General features: G+C 41.1%; 1 protein-coding gene across 10 annotated transcripts in view; it reads left to right on the plus strand.

Annotated features, from left to right (window-relative positions):
• Positions 1-20,822, plus strand: part of LOC106061632 (atrial natriuretic peptide receptor 1-like) — a 637,794-nt gene that overhangs the window by 607,427 nt on the left and 9,545 nt on the right. For all 10 annotated transcript variants that reach the window (XM_056017419.1, XM_056017421.1, XM_056017420.1 and 7 more), the window contains one exon: positions 16,978-17,152. In XM_056017419.1, the coding sequence (XP_055873394.1) occupies positions 16,978-17,152 (175 nt within the window). The remainder of the gene's footprint in view (positions 1-16,977; positions 17,153-20,822) is intronic.

Here is a 20,822-nt window from a genome sequence, read left to right on the forward strand (position 1 = left end):
CTTTATTAACACGAGAGAGCTGACGAGGGTTCTTATAGTATTTCATTTAAAAATGTAGGACCTATATATATCAGGATAAAAACCGCATTTTTCGTGCTTTTGTCTGTCAGTTTGTGTGTCCGTCAAGTTAGTAAAGTAAAGTTACCCTTTTAGACCTATAGGGCAGATGATGTAAAGGTCATCTGATTCTGTGGCCAACGGGTAACGAGGGTGTCATGTGGCCAGCACAACGACCAATCGCCTTTACTTTTTCCCAACTGACGTCATGTTAATATCGAAAAAAGAAGACTAAACGCTATTGGAATCTGGTTAACCTTTAATTTTTCTTTTGAAATATCGCAATAGTTTTAAGTATAGAGTGTTCCAGATGTTTTTATATATATATAGAGAGAGAAATCAAATACCGTTAATTAAATTTTTAGGATGATCTAGTATGAACATTTTAAGTACCCTTGTGGAGAGAGTTTCATACCATACTTTGGTGTTAGAAAGTTGTTTTCCATAAAAATTAGGAACATAAATATTAAGATAAAATTAGATTTTGTGAACGTTTTAGCTAGAAAATTAAATGTAGTGTAAGATAGAATTGCGCCCTTATCTATGCCATGTCCTACGAGGCGGCCGAAGTTTCAGCGAGGAACATGCACTATTGTCGGACGTTAAATGTCGGAAGAGGAGGATCTGCCGAGGCTGATCCAAAGAATGATGGAGCAGGCTTTAAATTAACGGGAACATTATCAGACCTCAAGGCGTAGTAGAAAGACTTTTCGTTGCTGGAATTGTAACACTCCAAGTCATTTACGGAGGAATTGTAACATGTTGTCCAAGGCCAAGGCTGTGCATCAGAACGTCAACCGCTACAATTCTACGGGCTTAGGGAGCAAGGGCTGGCAACCTAGAAAATCGAAACTCCGAGAATAACCACTCTTTTCAGAGTGTTAGACCAAAGCAGAACCTTGAGAGTGCAGGGAAAGATTGGCGTTGGTTCTTATAGGTTCCTCTTGGACACAGGGGCTACGAGGTCGATAGTTGGACCCAGTCTGATTGGTGATCAGGAAATAATACGAGTGAATGGCTACACTTTAAAACGGCAGGTGGCGAACTGTTACCTATATTAGGACAGATACGGCTTAACTTTGAAATAGGAAGTCAACCATTTAGTCATGATTTTCTGATCGCCAATGTTGTCGACGATTGCATCCTTGGTCTGGATTTTATGCAGGAATTCGGTTTATCTCTAAACATTGGAAGTGGAACTTTACAATGTGGACACATAGAGTTCCCATTGCTTGATGATGGTGTGGGAGGCGTTCAAGTGAAACGAATCGAACATATGACCATACCAAATTGGTCTAATCTGTCAATAAACAGGTATCATAAAAGGGACAAACTGAAGTGGGACAAATTAGAAGGCCGGCTACATCCTAGAAGAGCGGAGAATGAAACCTCAACCAACCATTGTTGTGGCTGTACGTGTAGTTACAACGAAAGTGTTAGTGGTGGCAGCTTCGTCGATGATTATAATAAGTCATATGAGCTCTCAAGACAAAGAAAGTGGCTACCTTTTCAACGATAAGCGCAGACCCGAAAAGAAAACGCTAGATGAAGAAACTAGAGGAGTGATCTATAATCAGAGTGAAACTATTGCTTTCAATGTCCTTGATATGAGTGCTTCAATGGGCATGACCAATGTTTATCTACCAGTACTAACTGCAGACAGAAAATTAATAAGAACTGTACGTGCGGCACCTCAAATGAACAATGCAAATGCCAGAAAAACCATCAACAGGTCTAGACTTGACAAACGTGTGTACGTCTGCCTTCACAAAACAGAGTAAAAGATTAATCAATTTCAGCGGAACCTGGACACTGATAAAGTGGTTAATGGATATGTGTGGAAAGCCATACCTTTTGGAGATGGCTGAAAATGACTGTGTGTTTTATGATCTGGCCTCCAGTGGGACTAAAAATTTCTTGCCAGAACTTTATCTGCACTGACAATTCCGCTGCCCTGTCGTAAATCTGGTCATGTTCGGGACGAACATAACTAAGGAGGGGGCAGTGTTATGACTCTACATTGCGCTCTGTCATTCGGCGCGATATTGTGTACCATAGGACACGTTGGAGAAACAGAGGAGAGATGGAAAACAAGAAGGCCTGAGATGTGATTATTAGTTTGGCTCTAGATATAGTTTATAATTGATTATTAAACGTTCTGTTTTATGTCACTTTCGTTGAGGTTAATTGCTAAGTTATAGCAATATCTTTAAATAAACCAGAATGCCAAGATAAACCATAAGAAATTAAAAGAGGACTTTCTTGGTAAATATAAGGAGTTAATAAAATCCTCAACACCAAACTGTCTGGCAGTATGTCATCACTGCAATAAACAGCTGGGCCGTCCCAGTGCTCCTTTACACGTTCGGTGTGATCAAATGGACTGACAGCGACCTACATGACATTGACAGATTCACTAGAAAATTACTAACCAAATTTTGATGCCTACACCCCAAGTCCTCCATCATAAGGTTATACCTGCCCAGGAAGGATGGGGGTCGTGGATTGCAGAACATCTTCAAATTGTGTAAGATGCAAGTTTTAAAAATACTGCTCGCCTCCAGCAATCAATTAGTTTCCTTTCTACGCAAATATGACTCCGAAGCAACCCCTCTGAACCTACACAATGCTGATGTCAATGTCGGTTTGGATGACGTAGAGCATGAGATTCGCCAATGGGAAGAAAAAAACCTCCACGGAAAATTCCCGGCTTTATTACATGGGGACAACATCGACAAGGCTGTTTCCTTAACATGGCTCAAAGCAGGTCATCTCTACCCTGAAACGGAAGGCTTTGTTACAGCAATACAGCACAGAGTAATCAGGACAAAAAAATACGAGAAGCATATCCTGAAACTCAATGTTATCGACAAATGCCGAAAATGTGGAAATGTGGGCGAGTCTATTGAAGACATTATGGCAGGATGTCCAGTCCTATCAGAATCAGCCTATCTAGGTCGCCATAACCAAGTTGCAAAGTTAATAACCAACACTTGGCTTTGACGCACAATTTGATCGGTAAGGACACTCCTCCTTATTATAAATACTCGCCACAAGAGGTTTTCGAGTCTACTGAACATCTGCTGTACTGGGATAGGCCTATTCTGACCGACAAAACGGTAGATTTCAATCGCCCGGATCTTCTGTTCGTTAATAAAAAAGAAAAAAACCGCTACCATTATCGACATCGCCGTACCACTGTCTCATAACTTAAGAAAAACAGAGATAGAAAAACAAAGAAAATATGGGAACCTAGGCTTGGAGATTAAGCGTCTATGGAAATTGTCCAAAATAACAATATACCCCATTGTTATATCAACCGAGGGGATAATAACAACTGACCTCACAGACACCTTCAGGACCCTTAACATTCCTTGGAACATCCTCGTTGCCTGTCAGAGGGCGGTACTGCTGCAGACCTGCCACATCACCAGAAAATTCCTCAGTGGAAACTGTTAAAGGGACTACGATGAATTTTGTTTCTCTTTAGCTAACCTCGACCCTGGCAGCGCCAGAGAATGACTACTCGTTCATTTCTAACATTATAAGGCTTGTCTTCGAGTCCGAAAATTAGTGAGGAGTGCAGTATTTCTCGTGGCTGCGCAGGTGGTCGATTTAGATTTTCTTTTCGCCGTCTGCGTTTGTCCTCGGCAGCGGATTTTCGTTTAGTCTCAAATGTGTATCCCGCGGCCTTCGTGAGTGACCTCCAGCTGTCTCGTTCTGAGGCCGCATGCAACCAGGTGCTCTCTTCTATGTCAGTCAAGGAAAGTTGACGCCTAAGCTGGTCTTTGAATCTTTTTCGTGGGGCGCCTCTGTCACGTCGACCACCTTTTATTTCACCAAAAAAGACTGCGTTTGGCATACGTTCGTCTCCCATACGGGATACGTGCCCTACCCAGCGTAACTGTCGGACCATAAGAAGTCTCTCTATGCTGTCAATACCGGCATTCGCCAGGACATCGCTTTTTGTAGTGCGGTCTTGCTACCGTATGTCCATGATGGAGCGCAAGTTGATAATCGTCTAGCCAGGTCCTGTAGTTCTTTTAGACGCCTCCAGGAGTGAGTTGGCGGAATAAATCCTTCCGCCTGCCTACAAAATCAGTGTCTACCAAGCAATGGTTATCTCAACCTTTATATATTGATCTGAGACATGGGTACTATATCTAGATTCTAGATATGTGAAATGTACATGAGTACAATACAGAAACAACTAATAGATGTTTTCGCTCCATCATAGACATACGGTGGCAAGACCTCATTACAAACAGCGATGTTCTAGCGAACTTCGGTATGGATAGTATTGAGGTACTTCTTATGGTCCGATAGTTACGCAGGAGAAAGAACTATCCTATAATGGGTGAGGGCGAACGTTTGCCAAAGGAAAACTTTTTTTGTGAGCTGAAAATTGGTATACAAAACTTGTATAAAGACATCAAGGAAACCTGTTTCCAGCTAACCCCTTCCCCCAACGTAAAGTTATGGAGATCTGTGAATGCAATGAAAGTTGCACTATAAAAAAGGTAACTATGGAAGAAAAAAAAATTAAATAAAATTTGCAGAGATATGTTTGATAATTGTGTTTTGTGAGTTTCATTAACTTGACTTTTACTTTGTTGACAAGACTAATAGAACATACAAAAAGATGATGCGCAAATGTTTAATTAGGTCTATGGATGCATAAAAACTTGTTCATATTTTGCGAAGAAATGTTTTAGTGTACTGCTGTAAGCCTAGTGACGTAAGCGGTGTCGTGTTTTTTTTCCCTTTAACGTCATGGAAAATTTTCATTCATAAATTATTGAGGCCAAAATTAATTGCTCGTTAATGAACAATTTTCAGACCTCGAGTTTGCCCATTGTGGCCAATGAGTTCAGAATTTATTTTTTATATATATACACATACCTTAAAATTTTAAAGAAAATTGTTAGAGTCGTTTTTGAAATAAAATTTATATAGTGCCAGGTGACCGAGCCTCGCTCGTTTGAATAATTTGTCAAGGAAATATATTTACTTATTTTGGATCGGGTAAAGACTCCCCATTAGAAAGTTGCTTTCGTGTTCTTTTAGTTCTAAATGTCAATATAAATGGCGATTAGAAAAGAAAGGCTCTTAAGTCCCCATTCAGAACATGCGTAGGACGTAATCAGCTCACTAAAAAAGATTGACTTTGATATATGTTCGTCCCCCATACGGGATACGTGCCATTACCCAGCGTAACTGTGGGACTGTAAGAAACATGCTGCCTTGGTTTTACCACTGGCGGATTCACGGGAGGAAGGCGGTAGGGGCGATCGCACCCCCCATTCGTCCGAACCCCTCTTCACACAATTTGTTTACTTATGTTAATAAAATATACAATTATTTATATTTTATATTTATAACCTATAACCCCTCCTCTAGTATTTTAGTCGATTTAGTGGGGTGGGAAAGGGGAGATAGCATCAATCCCGCCCCCCACCATAAACTTTCGAGTGGGGGGAGGTCAAATTTATTTGTACAAATCACAGCTTATTAACAGAATCAAAAACTTGTTACTGATAATTTAACCGATCTTTATATTATATCATTCCCCTGTTGGCCGATTTGAGAGGGGGCGGTCCATTTTTGTAGAGAAATCATAGTTTGTGAACAAAATTACTTACTATATAACTTTTAATATTATGTCTGGTATTCGGTAGGTTTGGGGGGGGGGGGGAGGGCATTTGCATCTACTGCCTGCCCCACTATAGCCCTAGAATAATATATGCTATAAATTAAATTCTTATATCGAGTCGCCCCACCCCCTATTCTTTAATGCCAAATGCAATTATTAGCAGAAATTATAAAAAAGATAAAGTACTCTTGCTTTTTTATTCGTTTTCACTCTACCGCCACCTCCCCTTTTCAGACGAAAACATGACGTTTTTAAAACAGATTGGCCAAATATGGCGACAGAGTTTATGTAATTCACATAATTCATAAGAAGTTTTTCAGTATAATAGTAACAATTGAGAAAAGTTCTGAACCCAAATATTTTGTTCTAATCGCTGTTTCCAGCCGTTACTCAATCTAATATTTTCTACTGTATAAATAAATTTGGGACTATAACTCACATTTTATGATTAAATCCTAAAAATGCAAAAAATTTAGAGTAAAACATAATTGGTCCATTGAATTTCGCCTCTCACTTCCAAATTTTTGTTTTGTTTTGAGCTTTGTAACAAAACGAAGTTACCAATACGCCTATTGAACGAAATCTATCACTTACAAATGGGCTTTTTTAAAAGTATTATTTTTCGAATATATTTTTTTCGGCGGCGATCCTCAAAGACTTAATCTAAATCTGTGTATCTTATCATTTCAAGAAACAAATTGGTTATATTAGCAATGTAGTAAGGGCCTATAAATTCATATTATAATATTTTTCAAGTAAAACATTATTCAAAAGCTTCTTGAAAATGAAATACCGTTGAGCGTTTAGCCATCGTTCTGTTGATGTCTTATGCTGACCAAAACAAACCTACTACAAGAGGTCTCGCTTAACATGAATATAATATTACGATAAATACAACTAATAAAGATATATTTAACCTACTAGTGCCTCGTTCAGTCACATTTCAGGATCGTCCCTTGCCCCCAAGTTACTTTATTTTACTAAATTTGATCTGCCTTTTTAAATAGGATGAATAATGAACTGTAGTTGTCAGGAGAATGCGTTTCTGCAGCGAAAAATACAAGAAAACGCTTGGCGTCGGCGCTTCGCCCCGAATCCCAATGGGGGTTCTTAGAGCGCTCCCCCAGACCCTCTAGCTGTCAAGAAAAAGGCCACCAACATGACTGTGTTTTTAAAATTCTCATAATTAAAACCGTTTGACCAATCTTGATAAAATTTAGCATAAATGTTTCTTAGATAAGGGCGGAGACCGTAGTGGATGTTATGTCTCTCCTACAGCCGGAACAGGGGGAGGAGCTAAAAATAAAAGAAAATACCTAAACTTATAACTATTAAAGAGCAAATTTCTTTTACAAATCGGATAACCCGCAGGCTGCGGGTCAGATTTGGTTCTTCAGCCAGGTCTTGACGAAGACGTGCTCTCATCTTTTCTTTGGCCCAAACGATCTTCAGCTCTTTGCCTCGAAGCTTCCTCCGTCCGTGACGTCTTACTATGGCTCAGGGGCGGACTTAGAAGTGCGCGTACCAATTGGACTTTCGGTAATGACAATGTGTGCTATAAGATGTACAGTGGCCCCTACACTTTCGCAGTCCCGAAGTTGGCACAAGGGATATAGCCGATATACCACAGGTTTTCAAAAATTTATTTATAAAAAAAATACTTTTGCGTTTTTTGCTTTTTTTTTTTTTTTTGACATGGTGACACTGGTTTTCCCTTGGCCGCACGAAAAATACAACTTAATACGTCATCGCCAAACTTTCTGTAAGCTGATTGGCCGTAAATAACAAATACAAAAAAAACCCACTGTATTGGCTTTATTCAACAAGATTTGGCTATAGTAAATAGTGAACGTCTCACAAGCACGTCTCACATTGTTGAAGTACTATAAACACACACACACACTGAACATGACTTTCTGACACGCTGGACTCACGCAAAAAATAAACAACTCAGTTACACTACAATAATAAAGTGTTTAAAATAGTTTAAATATCAATCATAGATCCAGACAACAGTGGCGTAACTAGGGTCGGTGTCACCCGGTGCGGTTAGTTCAGGGTGCCCCTCCCCCCCGCTATCAACTTTATCCAATTATCCTTATGGAAATTCATTTTGATGAGCCAATACATAAGCTGATTACCTATTTTCATCGATTTCTGCACAAATGGAAATTTAGTCAATTCTATTGGAAAATCCAATTGTTTATGACATTTTTTCAATAGTTTTTGCATATTTTACCATTTATATTTATTAAAATCAACTAAACCTGTTTCCCTTGTTAGTTAGACGGAAACAGCGTAACATTTTGCTGTTTTTTTTCAAAATGTTACTATTATCTAAAGGGGAAAATGTAAGTTAGCCGCTACCTCAGTCATCTATTGGTCTCGGGGATCGCTTAAAGATCACCTATCGACGTCAGTGGCGAAGACCCGGTCAACAAGCATTTTTCAGCATTTCTGGGCTTCAGAAACTCATTTTCCTTAAGTCTATTATGTACAGTTTCTACTAAAAAGAAGTTTGCAGGTCAAATAAAATTCTATTAAGAAGAGGTGAACCGGCCGTATCTGAAATGTGAGAGACATTCGAGGCAGTGTTTCTCAAACTTGTACCGTTGGCGTCCCCGCCCGAGAAACTTATTTTTTTTTCAGGAATAGTGCTATGTACATAATTTTAAACTGTTTTATATAACCGAAAAAGTTATTTCTGGAGATCAAGGTATCAGAGATCAAGGTGGTCTGTTGAAGCGTTTTCGTTTGTTCTCAGCTTTTGTCGTCTTCAACGATAAAGAAATATTTTCTTGGAATCTGAGCACACTATTTATGCTAGTTTAAAAAAAACAAGGTTACAAAAGACAGTTTGTGTGGAAACACAAACTCTAAATCGGCCCCCGAAGTAGTCCACCCAAACAGGCTTCAATATTTTCAGAAAGAACATCCGAATGAAATTATATCAAAGACGAATGAGAGGTAAGAATGGAGAAAGAAGGTTAACAATGCCCCAACGGTCCAGCAGATCAAAGGATAGGTGAAAGTGAATGTAAAGTTAGATGTGAACCTGGCCTAACTAGTTCCCCTTTCATACCTTGTGGTCTATAGGGCAGATAATGTAAAGTTCATCTGTTTTTGTGGCCTACGGTTAACGAGAGTGTCATGTAGCCAGCACAACGACCAACCGCCTTTACTTTTCCCCAACTAATGTCAGGTACCCATTAGAGCTGGGTGGACTCAGAGGCGCCCAAAGATTCCAAAGTTAAAATCCCAGTCTTCACCAGGATTCGAACCCGGGACCCCCCGTTCGGAAGCCAAGCGCTTTACCGCTCAGCCACCGCGCCTCCCCTGGCCTAACTGATGTCTTATAATTGATCTAATTTTTTGAAAAGGCTCAATCTCTTATTCGAATCCTAAAAAAAAAATTAATAAAAAAATTACGCAATAACAAATCGTTTACGAAAATGAAGCTTATAAGATTACTAAACGTTTTAAATTAGGTCTAACTTATAATGCATACTAATTAGCCTTTTCTCTTTAAAAAAAATACTTGCACAACTGATTTTTAAAATTAGATTTTTCGATTTCAGAAAAAAAAAGTAGCCGTTGCATCAGAACTTTGAATGGTCTAAAATATTGTGATGTCCGATTTTCAATATCTTTTCTAGTTTACGAGATTTAAACGGGACAGACGGACAGACATTTCACACAAAACTAATAGCGTCTTTTCCCCTTTCGAGGGCCGCTAAAAAGTTACTCAAATTAAGTCTTCTAAAGAAGAAGGCAGCATTGGCCAATACTATACTACTAAATGTTCGAGGTATATATAACGTACGTATGTCTTAAGATCATCTTCATGTTCACTAAGAAGCCTTGCCGCGAACGTTTTAGTATTTTTCATACTTGAGAGAATTTTGACCATTCTGACCATTGAAAAGTCACGTCAGTAGAGACGTTTTGAAATCTCTTCTTCAAAAAGTTTTTAATCGATATTTTTGCAAACTGTATACATTTTAAAAGATCCTTAATAGCAGATGGTGTTAAGTCTTTATCTTACAATATTTTAACTTTTAAAACATTAGTGATGACATTTTAATGGGTTAATATTTAAAATTTGATTACAAGGAACAGAGGACTTTTAAATTTTACCCGTGTAAAATAACTTGTTCAGGACGTGGCGCTCTCATGGGAGAACTTCGGCCCCCCTCCCAAGAGGTGCCCCTCCCCAACCACAGCTTGATGAAAGCTGCAGTAATTCATGTGAATTTGCAATGGGCTTGTTGTCCTAAAATCATCCTCATGTTTAGATAGGCGCCCTGTAGCGGGCCTGTTCTGTTCACTCAAAAAAAAAAAAAAACTCAATATTATGATGGTACGTTAGTCGAGAGAAATTGCTTTGTATTGCCATTAAAACGTTTTCTTTAAAACAACCTTTTGAATAGATCTTGCTGCTAACGTAGAAAAGTTCTACCTGGACAATAAAATGACGTCACATGTGTCTTAAAATTTAGTAATACAAGTCTCTTTCGACTAATTAATACTAAAATATAAAATGACTAGAATGAAAATACAAACAATTTTTGTTATAAAAATCACTGCCTTTGCGCTCCTTGTTATCACGAAAATTTTTACCAAAGAAAATAAAATATACAATAAGGCCAAAAATAAAATGTATAGATCTAGATTAGTACAGTATATATGCCTAGACAATAGTAGGCATATTTGAGTATATATGTTGAGATTTATTTTTTTGAATCCGCCAGTTTTTGCTGAAATTCATTTTTTTTCTTTCGGGATTTTATTTTCTACCCCTAATGGGTGTCACCCGGTACGGACCGCACCTCTCGCACCCCCCTAGTGACGTCACTGCCAGACAAAGTAAGAAAAGTTTTTTTACACAATTTGTTTTATCTCGACAAAAAACGCCCCCCCCCCCCCACTATTCATTTGTTCATTGTAGTTTGCGAAAGGGGAGGTTCCAAATGGAAAAAGAGGTAATAAATAAATCAACGAGTAAATTACTTATATATATTGTTACGAATCTCCCTATCCAGGCTCGCTGCAAATGGCACCAAACGACACCACCAACTTAAAGAGCTTGACAACTCTGGGCTTCAAAATAACGTAATAATTTAATGTCAATAAATAACAGCCAACACTGTACAATTGGCAGCACGTAACACAAGACTGTACAAATATCTCTCCGCCGTATCAACTCTTGCACTGGTCTCTCTCTCTGTCTCGTCTCGGACTTGTACTGAGCCGTTGTAACGAACTGTAGATCGGGAAGTTGTGACTGACTCGTCTCTGATACCCTCGCTCTTTATATAGGGTCCCAGCTGGCCTTCTAGAACCGGACAGAACGTCGCTCGACCATTCTGGGTGGTCAGATGACTACAATTCTCGTGACGCTCCTGAGCTGTGTTCACGACGCCGATCCTTCCCGAACCGTCATGTTGAAACTCGTCTCGGCTGACCATCGTAACTCGTCACGCTCGACCGCTCATCTAGCGCTGGCCTGGGGCGATTGGCGTTGGCTGACTACACACACACACACCACCCCCATCTGTGCCACCACCAAGTTTATAACACTGCCCCCTCCTTAGATCTGTCCGTCTCGGGCAGATCCGGCTTCACCATGGTACTTGTGGAGTCTGTCGATGTGGACGACCTTCAGTTTGGACCTTGGGCTCTTTTGTATTCGATACACGACATCGTTGATTCTTTTTACCACGCGGTAGGGTCCTTCCCAGTCTGTTTGAAGTTTTGGGGACTTGCCTTTTCGTCTTTGTGGGTTGTACAGCCAAACTAGATCGTTCTCATGAAACCCAGCGGCATTGGTCCGTTTGTCGTACCTTGTCTTCATCTGGTCACTGTTGATCTTGATGTTTCTGCGGGCTAGAGCATGAGTTTTCTCCATCCGTTTTCGGAGATTTGCGACATAGTCTGTCGAAGAGGCTGGCACATTTCCCGGAATCCCGAATAACAAGTCACATGGTAGTTGCAGCTCTCGGCCGAACAACATCTTTGCTGGAGTGTAACCGGTGGTGCTGTGAATCGATCCTCTATATGCCATAAGGAACATTGGGATATAGGTGTCCCAGTCATGTTGATGTTCATCGACGACTTTCGACAGGTGTTGTTCCAGTGTTCGGTTAAATCGTTCTACCATTCCGTCTGACTGGGGGTGAAGAGGAGTTGTGCGTGTCTTTTCGATGCCGAGTACCTGGCACATCTCTTGGAATATCTTGGATTCGAAGTTTCGGCCTTGGTCGGAGTGTAATTCCCTAGGAGCACCAAAACGGCTAATCCAATTCTCCACGAGTGTTTCCGCTATGGTGGTGGCTTCTTGGTTGTGTATTGCATATGCTTCGGGCCACTTAGTAAAATAATCTATCACTACTAGAATGTACTTGTTTCCTTTCTGGGACTCAGGAAATGGTCCGGCTACATGGATCGCTATTCTTTCAAATGGATTACCGACGTTGTATTGCTGCATACGTCCCCTCGTTCTCCTGTGTGTGCCTTTTGCTGCTGCACATGTGTCGCACCTTTGGCACCATTCTTCTACATCATCTCGGTAGCCGAACCAGTAAAACCGCTGGCGTACTTTTTCAAAGGTCTTGTTGACGCCTAAATGTGACCCACTGGAATTATTATGGATTTCTTGCAGCACCTCAGCAACTCTCACTTTGGGCACCAACATCTGTAAGCGATTGCATGTTCCATCTGCCGTTTCCCAGACTCTCTTGAGAACTCCATTGTCGATTGTCAGTGAGTCCCATTGCGCCCAATATGCCTTTGTTGCAGTTCCCTTATCAGAAAGGTGATGCCATTCCGGTCTTTGCCCGTCTTCCTTCATAAGCAGAATGGGAGCCAGATCTTCATCTTTTAACTGGTCTTCTCGAATTCTTTCGTCGGACCATGACTCGGAAGCTTGTACCCCAAGACGTTGGCAATCAATGATAAATCCCTTCTCTTCAACCTTGCTGCAGTGTTTACATTCCATTCTGCAAGGTCGTCGAGACAGCGCGTCAGCATTCTGGTGAGTTTGTTATTTTCGGTGCTGTGTCTCGAAGTCATAGGTTTGCAAACGTTCAATCCATCTGGCGACTTGACCTTAAGGATTTTTAAATGACAACAGCCATTGAAGAGCAGCGTGATCTGTCCTAAGGATACATTTTTGCCCATATAAGTATTTGTGGAAATGTTGTATGGCGTCCACAACTGCCAGTAGATCACGCCTTGTGACACAGTAGTTTCTTTCGGCTTTGGACGAGCTCCGACTAAAGTAAGCTATGACCCTCTCAGTTCCATCTACCTTTTGGGATAAGACAGCGCCTATTCCGGTATTGCTCGCATCGGTGTCAAGTATGAACGTCTCGCCTGGTATCGGGTAGGCCAGAATGGGTGATGAAACAAGAGCCTTTTTAAGTCTCTCAAAGGCCTCCTGACATTCCGTTGTCCAAATAAACGGCCGCTTCGGTTCTGTCAATTGATGAAGGGCGCTACAGAGGCTGGAGAAGTTTGGTACGAAACGTCTGTAGTACGTGCAGAGTCCAAGAAAGCTTCTTAACTCCTGGATATTAGCGGGGATCGGCCATCCATTTACAACTTCAACTTTATCCGGGTCTGTGCTGACTCCTTCCTTCGACACGATGTGCCCAAGGTACTTGACGCTCCTTCTGAACAAGGAGCACTTCTTTGGATTCAATTTCATTCCAGCGTTTCTGATTCGTTCGAATACTTCCTTCAGGTTTGCGATATGTTCCTCGAAGGTTCTGCCTATGACGATAATGTCATCTAAGTACACAAGACACGTGGTCCAGTTAAGTCCTCTTAGCACATGCTCCATTAGTCTTTCAAAGGTTGCTGGGGCGTTGCAGAGTCCAAAAGGCATAACGGTGAATTGCCAGAGACCATTACCAGCAGAGAAGGCTGTTTTATCTCTGTCCTCGGGGTGTAGTCCCACCTGCCAGTAACCGCTCTTCAGGTCAAGGGTGGAAAAGATCTGTGACCCAGCAAGTGTGTCCAATGTGTCGTCGATCCTAGGAAGCGGGTAGCTGTCCTTGTGTGTGGCGTCGTTTAATAATCTATAGTCGACACTAAATCTCGTGGATCCATCTTTCTTCTTTACCAAGACGATGGGTGAACACCATGGACTGTTGGATGGTTCAACAACCCCTTGCTGCCTCATTCGTTCTATGATGTCCATAGCTTCTTGGTGTTTTGCTAGCGGCAGGCGACGTGGTTGCTGTCGTATAGGCCTAGTGTTTCCTGTGTCTATTCGATGCTGGATTAGATTTGTTCGCCCAAAGTCCATTTCATCAGATGGCAATATGTCAGAAAACTCTCTGAGGAATTGTTCTGCTTTGGTGAACTGTTCTTTCGACAAGATCGTTTTGACTTCTGTCAGAAGCTTAGTAACGTGTGGTTCACTGGACTCGAGTCTTTCGTCGGGGTTTTCACTGCTACAGTTTCTTATCATCTCAAGAGCATGGCAGCCAGCGATGGTGCTACCTTCCCGCAAATGTTTCTCTACTGTACCGAGGTTCATAATTCTTACGGGCACCATTAGGTCTTTCCCAATCATGACTAGTGTCTTTCCTACTGCTATCCCGTTGGGGTTGGTGTCCAAGCTTTCTACCAGCGCTGTTCCTGTCGTGGGATAGCCGTCCTCAATTTTCCCCCAAATGATCATTTCCGACTTAGCAGGCAAGGTTGTATTTTCTACCAACTTAATCCTTTTGACACGGCCATCTTCTTCATTCTCGTCGCCAAGCAAGGGTACTTCAAGGTCCCCACATTGTAAAGTGCCTCCGCCGATATTTAAGGAAATGCCATATTTCAGCATGAAGTCGAGCCCTATTATGCAGTCATCTGTGACGTCAGCAATCAGGAATTCGTGTTTGAATGACTGATTCCCGATCTGGACTGTTATGTCGATCAGGCCTTTTATGGGCATCAGTTCTCCACTAGCTGTTTTCAACGAGTAGGCCCTAACTGGCGTTTTCTTGCTACTGTCCACTTTATCCGTCCGTATGACTGATCGTGAAGCACCAGTATCTAGGAGAAAGTGATAATTTTGACATCCAATTTTTCCATTGATTTTCAGACTCTTACTCTGCCCTAGCACGGCGACCGGGATGATGGTTGCAGGGGCTCTCATTGTCTGTGTCGCCGGGTTCCGCCCCTTGAAGCCGGCGCGTGCTAGTTTTCCTGGTAGCCCCGGGAACTTGGTCGTGCATACCTTTCTGATCTGTAATGGGTTCCAGTTTGTGGGAATCTTCTAGTGCAGCTTCTTTGTATATGACCGAGTTCACCACAATTCCAGCATCGTACAGGAGCCCTAGGTTGATTTTCTGGTATCTGGTTTGTTCGTCGTTCATCTAGTGCCTCTGTCACCCTTCTCACAAGTTGTGCAAATTCTTCCTCTTTGACTTCCAACTTTCGGCCTTGATGAGTGCTCCCTGATGCGTCTTTGGCGGCTTCATATGAGAGAGCGTATACGAGGGCTTCACTGGCCTTACGTCTACCACTAACTCTGGTGGCTTTCTTCAACTCGGGGTCTCGAAGCGCATCAATGAAGGCGTCTGTAATAATGACTTCCAGGAAATCTTGTGCGGCTGTTGGGTAGGCCAAATGTGCGAGACGTTCGATGTCTGTCTCTAGCTCCTGTAGTGTTTCATCGGGGCGCTGTTGTCTGGTCTTTAGTTGCACACGATATACTTCTTGCAGATGTTCATCCCCGTATCGGAGTTCCGTAGCCTGGACAAGGGCGGCGAAGTCTTGCTGGTTCGGTAGAGACTGTAGCAATTCGGAGGCTTTTCCTCTTAGGGATAACACGAGGGCTGTTGCTTTCTCCTCCTCACTGTTCCATTTGTTAACTTTGGCTGCTGCGTCAAATTGCTTCTTGTATACTGACCAGGACACGGAACCATCAAATACGGGGGGCTTCATTTTCCCGGAGACTTCAGTTACAAATGATGTCATATCTGCTTCTGGTACATTGGTGTGCTTGCGTTGGACTTGTATCATCATTTCGTCGATGGCCTTCTCCACTGCGTCGACCCTCTGATTCATCTGCTCGTCAATGTTGGTGATTCTCTCCTCCACAGCATGTATGCGTTGGTTCATTGCCAATAGCTCCGTTTTGATTCCCGAATTCATCGTGTCTATCTTGCAATTGGTGTTTTCTTGCCCCGAGTTCATCTGTTCTCGCATAGAACCGATCTCCTCACGAACAGCTGCCATCTGCTCCTGTTTGCTACCGGAGATCTGTCCCTGCATAGCTGCCATCTGTTCCTGCATAGGTGCCATCTGTTCCTGCATGATACTGCTACTGGTTCTCTGTTGCTGCATGCTACTGGTGATCTGTTCCAGCAAGTCCGGTTCGACTTCAAAAAGATATGTGTCCGGATCTTCTTTTTCATTCACCAGTTCTTCCCGAAGGCGTGCTTGTAAGGTTTCTTTGTTTCCGCTCGTCTTCAGATCTCGATTACGGAGCCATTGCCTCAGTTCCTTCACAAGGAGTTGGTCTAGCGTTTTCGTAGTAGCCATTGCAGATCCCACTTCTGACACCAGTGTTACGAATCTCCCTATCCAGGCTCGCTGCAAATGGCACCAAACGACACCACCAACTTAAAGAACTTGACAACTCTGGGCTTCAAAATAACGTAATAATTTAATGTCAATAAATAACAGCCAACACTGTACAATTGGCAGCACGTAACACAAGACTGTACAAATATCTCTCCGCCGTATCAACTCTTGCACTGGTCTCTCTCTCTGTCTCGTCTCGGACTTGTACTGAGCCGTTGTAACGAACTGTAGATCGGGAAGTTGTGACTGACTCGTCTCTGATACCCTCGCTCTTTATATAGGGTCCCAGCTGGCCTTCTAGAACCGGACAGAACGTCGCTCGACCATTCTGGGGTGGTCAGATGACTACAATTCTCGTGACGCTCCTGAGCTGTGTTCACGACGCCGATCCTTCCCGAACCGTCATGTTGAAACTCGTCTCGGCTGACCATCGTAACTCGTCACGCTCGACCGCTCATCTAGCGCTGGCCTGGGGCGATTGGCGTTGGCTGACTACACACACACACACCACCCCCATCTGTGCCACCACCAAGTTTATAACAATATATATAATATAAATTACTTATTATTTACAAGTTGTGTAATCACAAAAATACACGGGTGCGGTCTAGTGGGGGGTGAATTTGATGTTTGAGTAAGCACATTTTCATTTTTTTTAACCTTGATTATTTTATAAGGTAGAGACAATAGGTGATGCATACATGGTTGTATCAGGTCTTCCTGATCGAAATGGCATTCTACATGCACGAGAGATAGCAAGAATGAGTCTCTCTTTGCTTAAAGCCACCTTAACATTTCGCATCCGCCATAGGCCAAAAGACAGACTTAAAATAAGAATTGGCATACATACAGGTAAATATTACTTTTCTTTTTTAAATATTGTTATTTTCAATTAATATAAATTTTATTAGATTATGTTTAGTTTTCGATTAATATTTAGAGCTTTCTGTTCATTTTCATTTGAATGGAAAGTATTGGTATACGTCGTAATTTCAATAACATCTTCTATGTTGTACTGTCCAGGAAACCATATTCTTTCTACAGACATTGCTTTCTTTAATTGTCATATAGCGTAGTTAGTTATATGTCTCACATATGTCAATAATAATGTTAATGTTTAATTTGTTTTTATCCTTTTTTTTTGGGGGGGGGGCGGGGTAAGTGGTGATATTACCCATTTATTTTCCATTTTCAATAAAACGATCGGCTCGGAAGCCAAGAGCTTTACAGTTCAGCTACCGCGCCTCATTTTGGGGGATATTCGAGGCAAATATGGCACACTAACGTCTGCTCCCAAAAATTTGTGTTTATATGTATAGGAATGTAGTAACATTTAACTGTTTTAACTATTTTAAATGTCTTTTTCAAAAGCTTTGCAAATAATGTTTCCTTTGGCTGTTAATTTACTTGACACTAAAGTACGATTAGTTGGTCGTCTCGTGTTGTGTAGTGTTTACTGAGAGCCCGATTAGGTGGTTGTCTCGTGTTGTGTAGTGTTTACTGAGAGCCCGATAGCCGTAGTACATCTCCGTTGTTATTGTCTATATAGCAGGTGACTTGGCATATTCGGACAGGTTCCGAATATTCTTCCGCTTGCCTTGCCCCGGACCGGACAACGTTAATATGGACAATTACCGGACTTCTTGCTGTGCTGGATTATAAGGTTACTAGTCGTCCAGCAGCGTAGCATACGCCCCTATTTTGCAAGACCTTAAGCTACTGCAACCTATGCGACTGCAGTGGGCCCCGCACTTTTATAGGACCCCCGCGAATTTTAGGTGTATTAATTATTAAATAATAAATCTACTGAATTTGCAAAATATATGAAAAAGTCCTGGAAATATCCGGAAATGATTAAACTCTTTGAAAACTCATACAAATCTCCTGTAATATATAGACGAAAAGTGTAATTTCGGGGTGTCATTCAATATGGAAAACGCAAATCCTACGCGCGATAAAAAAAAAAACGGCTGGAGGCGTCCAAAAGCACTACTGGCCTGTACCAGTCGGTTATTAACGGGAAGTGATCATGTCTAATCTGGCCTTTTGTTCTCACATGAAACTGCTTGAGAATGGATAGGAACGTGGGAGGGCTTCCAAGCCTGGTCAAAATTTTTCATAAGCAATCGCGACTGACCGTGTCGAAAGCCTTGGTGAGGTCCACAAAGGCTTAGGTTGTGCTCTTTGATCATATTCAGTATGAGAAAGCAAGGCTTTGAGAAGCTGTGTTATCACCATTTCCTTTATTTTGGGATAGTAAACGAGGATCGAACACATTTTATAATTCACCAGCAAAATAAAATATTAGTAATAAGTTATTTAAATTTGGAAGTTTTCTTTGAAAGGAATAATACTATTATCAAATTTATAAATGACAATAGTAAATTTTAATAGGTGTAAGACTAAAGACTTAATTGAACCTTTAAGACTAAGACTAAGACTGCTTTATTGATCATTACGGAAATTTGTTGTGATTACAAGGACTCGTTTCTCATATAAAGACAACACAACAGAAAAATACACATAAATACAACAGACAACATAAAGAGTTCATTCAGCGACTACACACAGGTATCTTGGTGCATTTCATGTTCCCAGATCAATGAGTGGCGGTGATAGAGTCTGACCGAGTGAGGTACGAACGAGTTTTTGTACCGCTCCGTTCTTGTTTTGATTGACAGAAGTCGCCCACTTCGCGACGACCTGGCGTAGTTCTGATGGAGCGGGTGGCCGTTGACTTCCAAGATTTTTTCGATTTTTCTTAGGCACGTTTGTTCAAAAAGTTCCTTTAAATTTGGTAATGTTGTGAGTGTAATTTTTGATGCTTTTTTAATGATGTTTTCTAGACGTCGCAACAGTTTAGATGAGGCGTTGCCTTGCCAACAACTTATTCCGTATGTTAGCAGATTTTGTACAGTCGCGCCGTAAAATGTCTCAAGGATCTTCTTGTTTAATTTAAAACTGTTGAGTTTGTATAGAAAAAAGAGTCGCTGGGCTGTTTTCTTTGTCAGAGTTCCAAGGTGGTCTTCCCATGAAAGCTTGTTGTTGATGATAACGCCTAGATATTTATATGCCTTTACTTGTTCTATAGATGTAGTGTTTATTTGCAGTTCACGTATAGTTTGTTTTTTCTTTCTAAAATCTATTATAAGTTCTTTAGCTTTTGTTACATTCAGTTCTAGAAAGTTGTCGGTGCACCAGTTTGTAAACTCTTCTATCGAGCTTCGATACTGAGTTTCGTCTCCTGAAATAAGACCGACTATGGCAGTATCATCAGCGAATTTAATGAGTTTAACTGAGTCATAGATGCTTCTTATGTCATTAGTGTAAAGAGTGTATAGTACAGGAGAAAGTACACAACCTTGTTGAGCACCCGTACATAGTACTCGAGTTGACGATTTGGTGTTGTTGACTTTAACATACTGGGGCCGTTGGGTTAAAAAGTTTAGAACCCATGCTTGTAAGTAATTCATTTAAGTTACTCAATTTGTTTATCATTAGATGTGGCTGTATGGTATTGAAAGCCGAGGAGAAATCTACGAAGAGGACTAGTTCCTCTAGCTGCTTTGTATGCAAATTGGTGAGGGTCTAGGCTGTTATTGACTTTTGCTACAAGTTGTTTAAGCATATATTTTTCAAAACATTTCATAACAATAGGTGTTAGTGCTACTGGGCGGAAATCATTTAAGCAATCTATTTTTGGTTTCACTGGTATGATCTCTGAAGTTTTCCAGATGTGTGGAATTACGCACGTTTGCAATGACTGGTTAAAGATATGACAGAAGATAGAAGAGATTTGCTCCGCACATAGCTTGATCAGCTTGCCACTAATTTTGTCTGGTCCAGAAGCTTTTGTTACGTTTATTCTTTCAAATAACAAGGTCACTTCATCCTCAGTTACAAAATTGACGTAGGGCTCTTGTTTTCCTTTTGACAGAGTGTTGAAAAGTTCTTTGTGTAGATCAACAAAATCTTCTTTGTCAAAACGAGAATAAAAATAATTTAGTTCGTTGGCGAATTTCTCATCATCTACTGCATCTTGATGTTCGAACATAAAGGTGAAGGAATTTAAGTTAACACATTTTAAAACCATCAAGAATACTCAAAACACAAGAATATTCATAGCTTGTCTAAACTTAAGGTTTTCCAGTGTATTCTATTTTTCAATACTAAGCGATTTATAAGGAAGAACAATTATGTATCATTCCTAACATAAGATATACCGTGTGGCTACCCTAGTGGGCTTGAATATAATTCTGACTGGAGCACAGCACAGAAACCTGCCTTCTTTTACCTCCTGCCCCCATCGTCCAACCAAAACCATCGTCCAACCAAAAAGACTGGACCATAGCGCTCTGTAAATGCTATAGGAATGAAAGTTACTTTATAGAAAAATAGAAAAATAAAAAGAAAGCTTTAAAAAAAATAGTTGTATCACCTCAGAGTGTAAACCACATGAAGTAAATGCATTAGCTAACAAGTGTTACTTTTGCAGCAGTCCCCCTCATCAATGCCCTGCAAG

This window comes from Biomphalaria glabrata, chromosome 18 (genome assembly GCF_947242115.1).
Source record: "Biomphalaria glabrata chromosome 18, xgBioGlab47.1, whole genome shotgun sequence".
Classification (NCBI taxonomy): domain Eukaryota; kingdom Metazoa; phylum Mollusca; class Gastropoda; family Planorbidae; genus Biomphalaria; species Biomphalaria glabrata.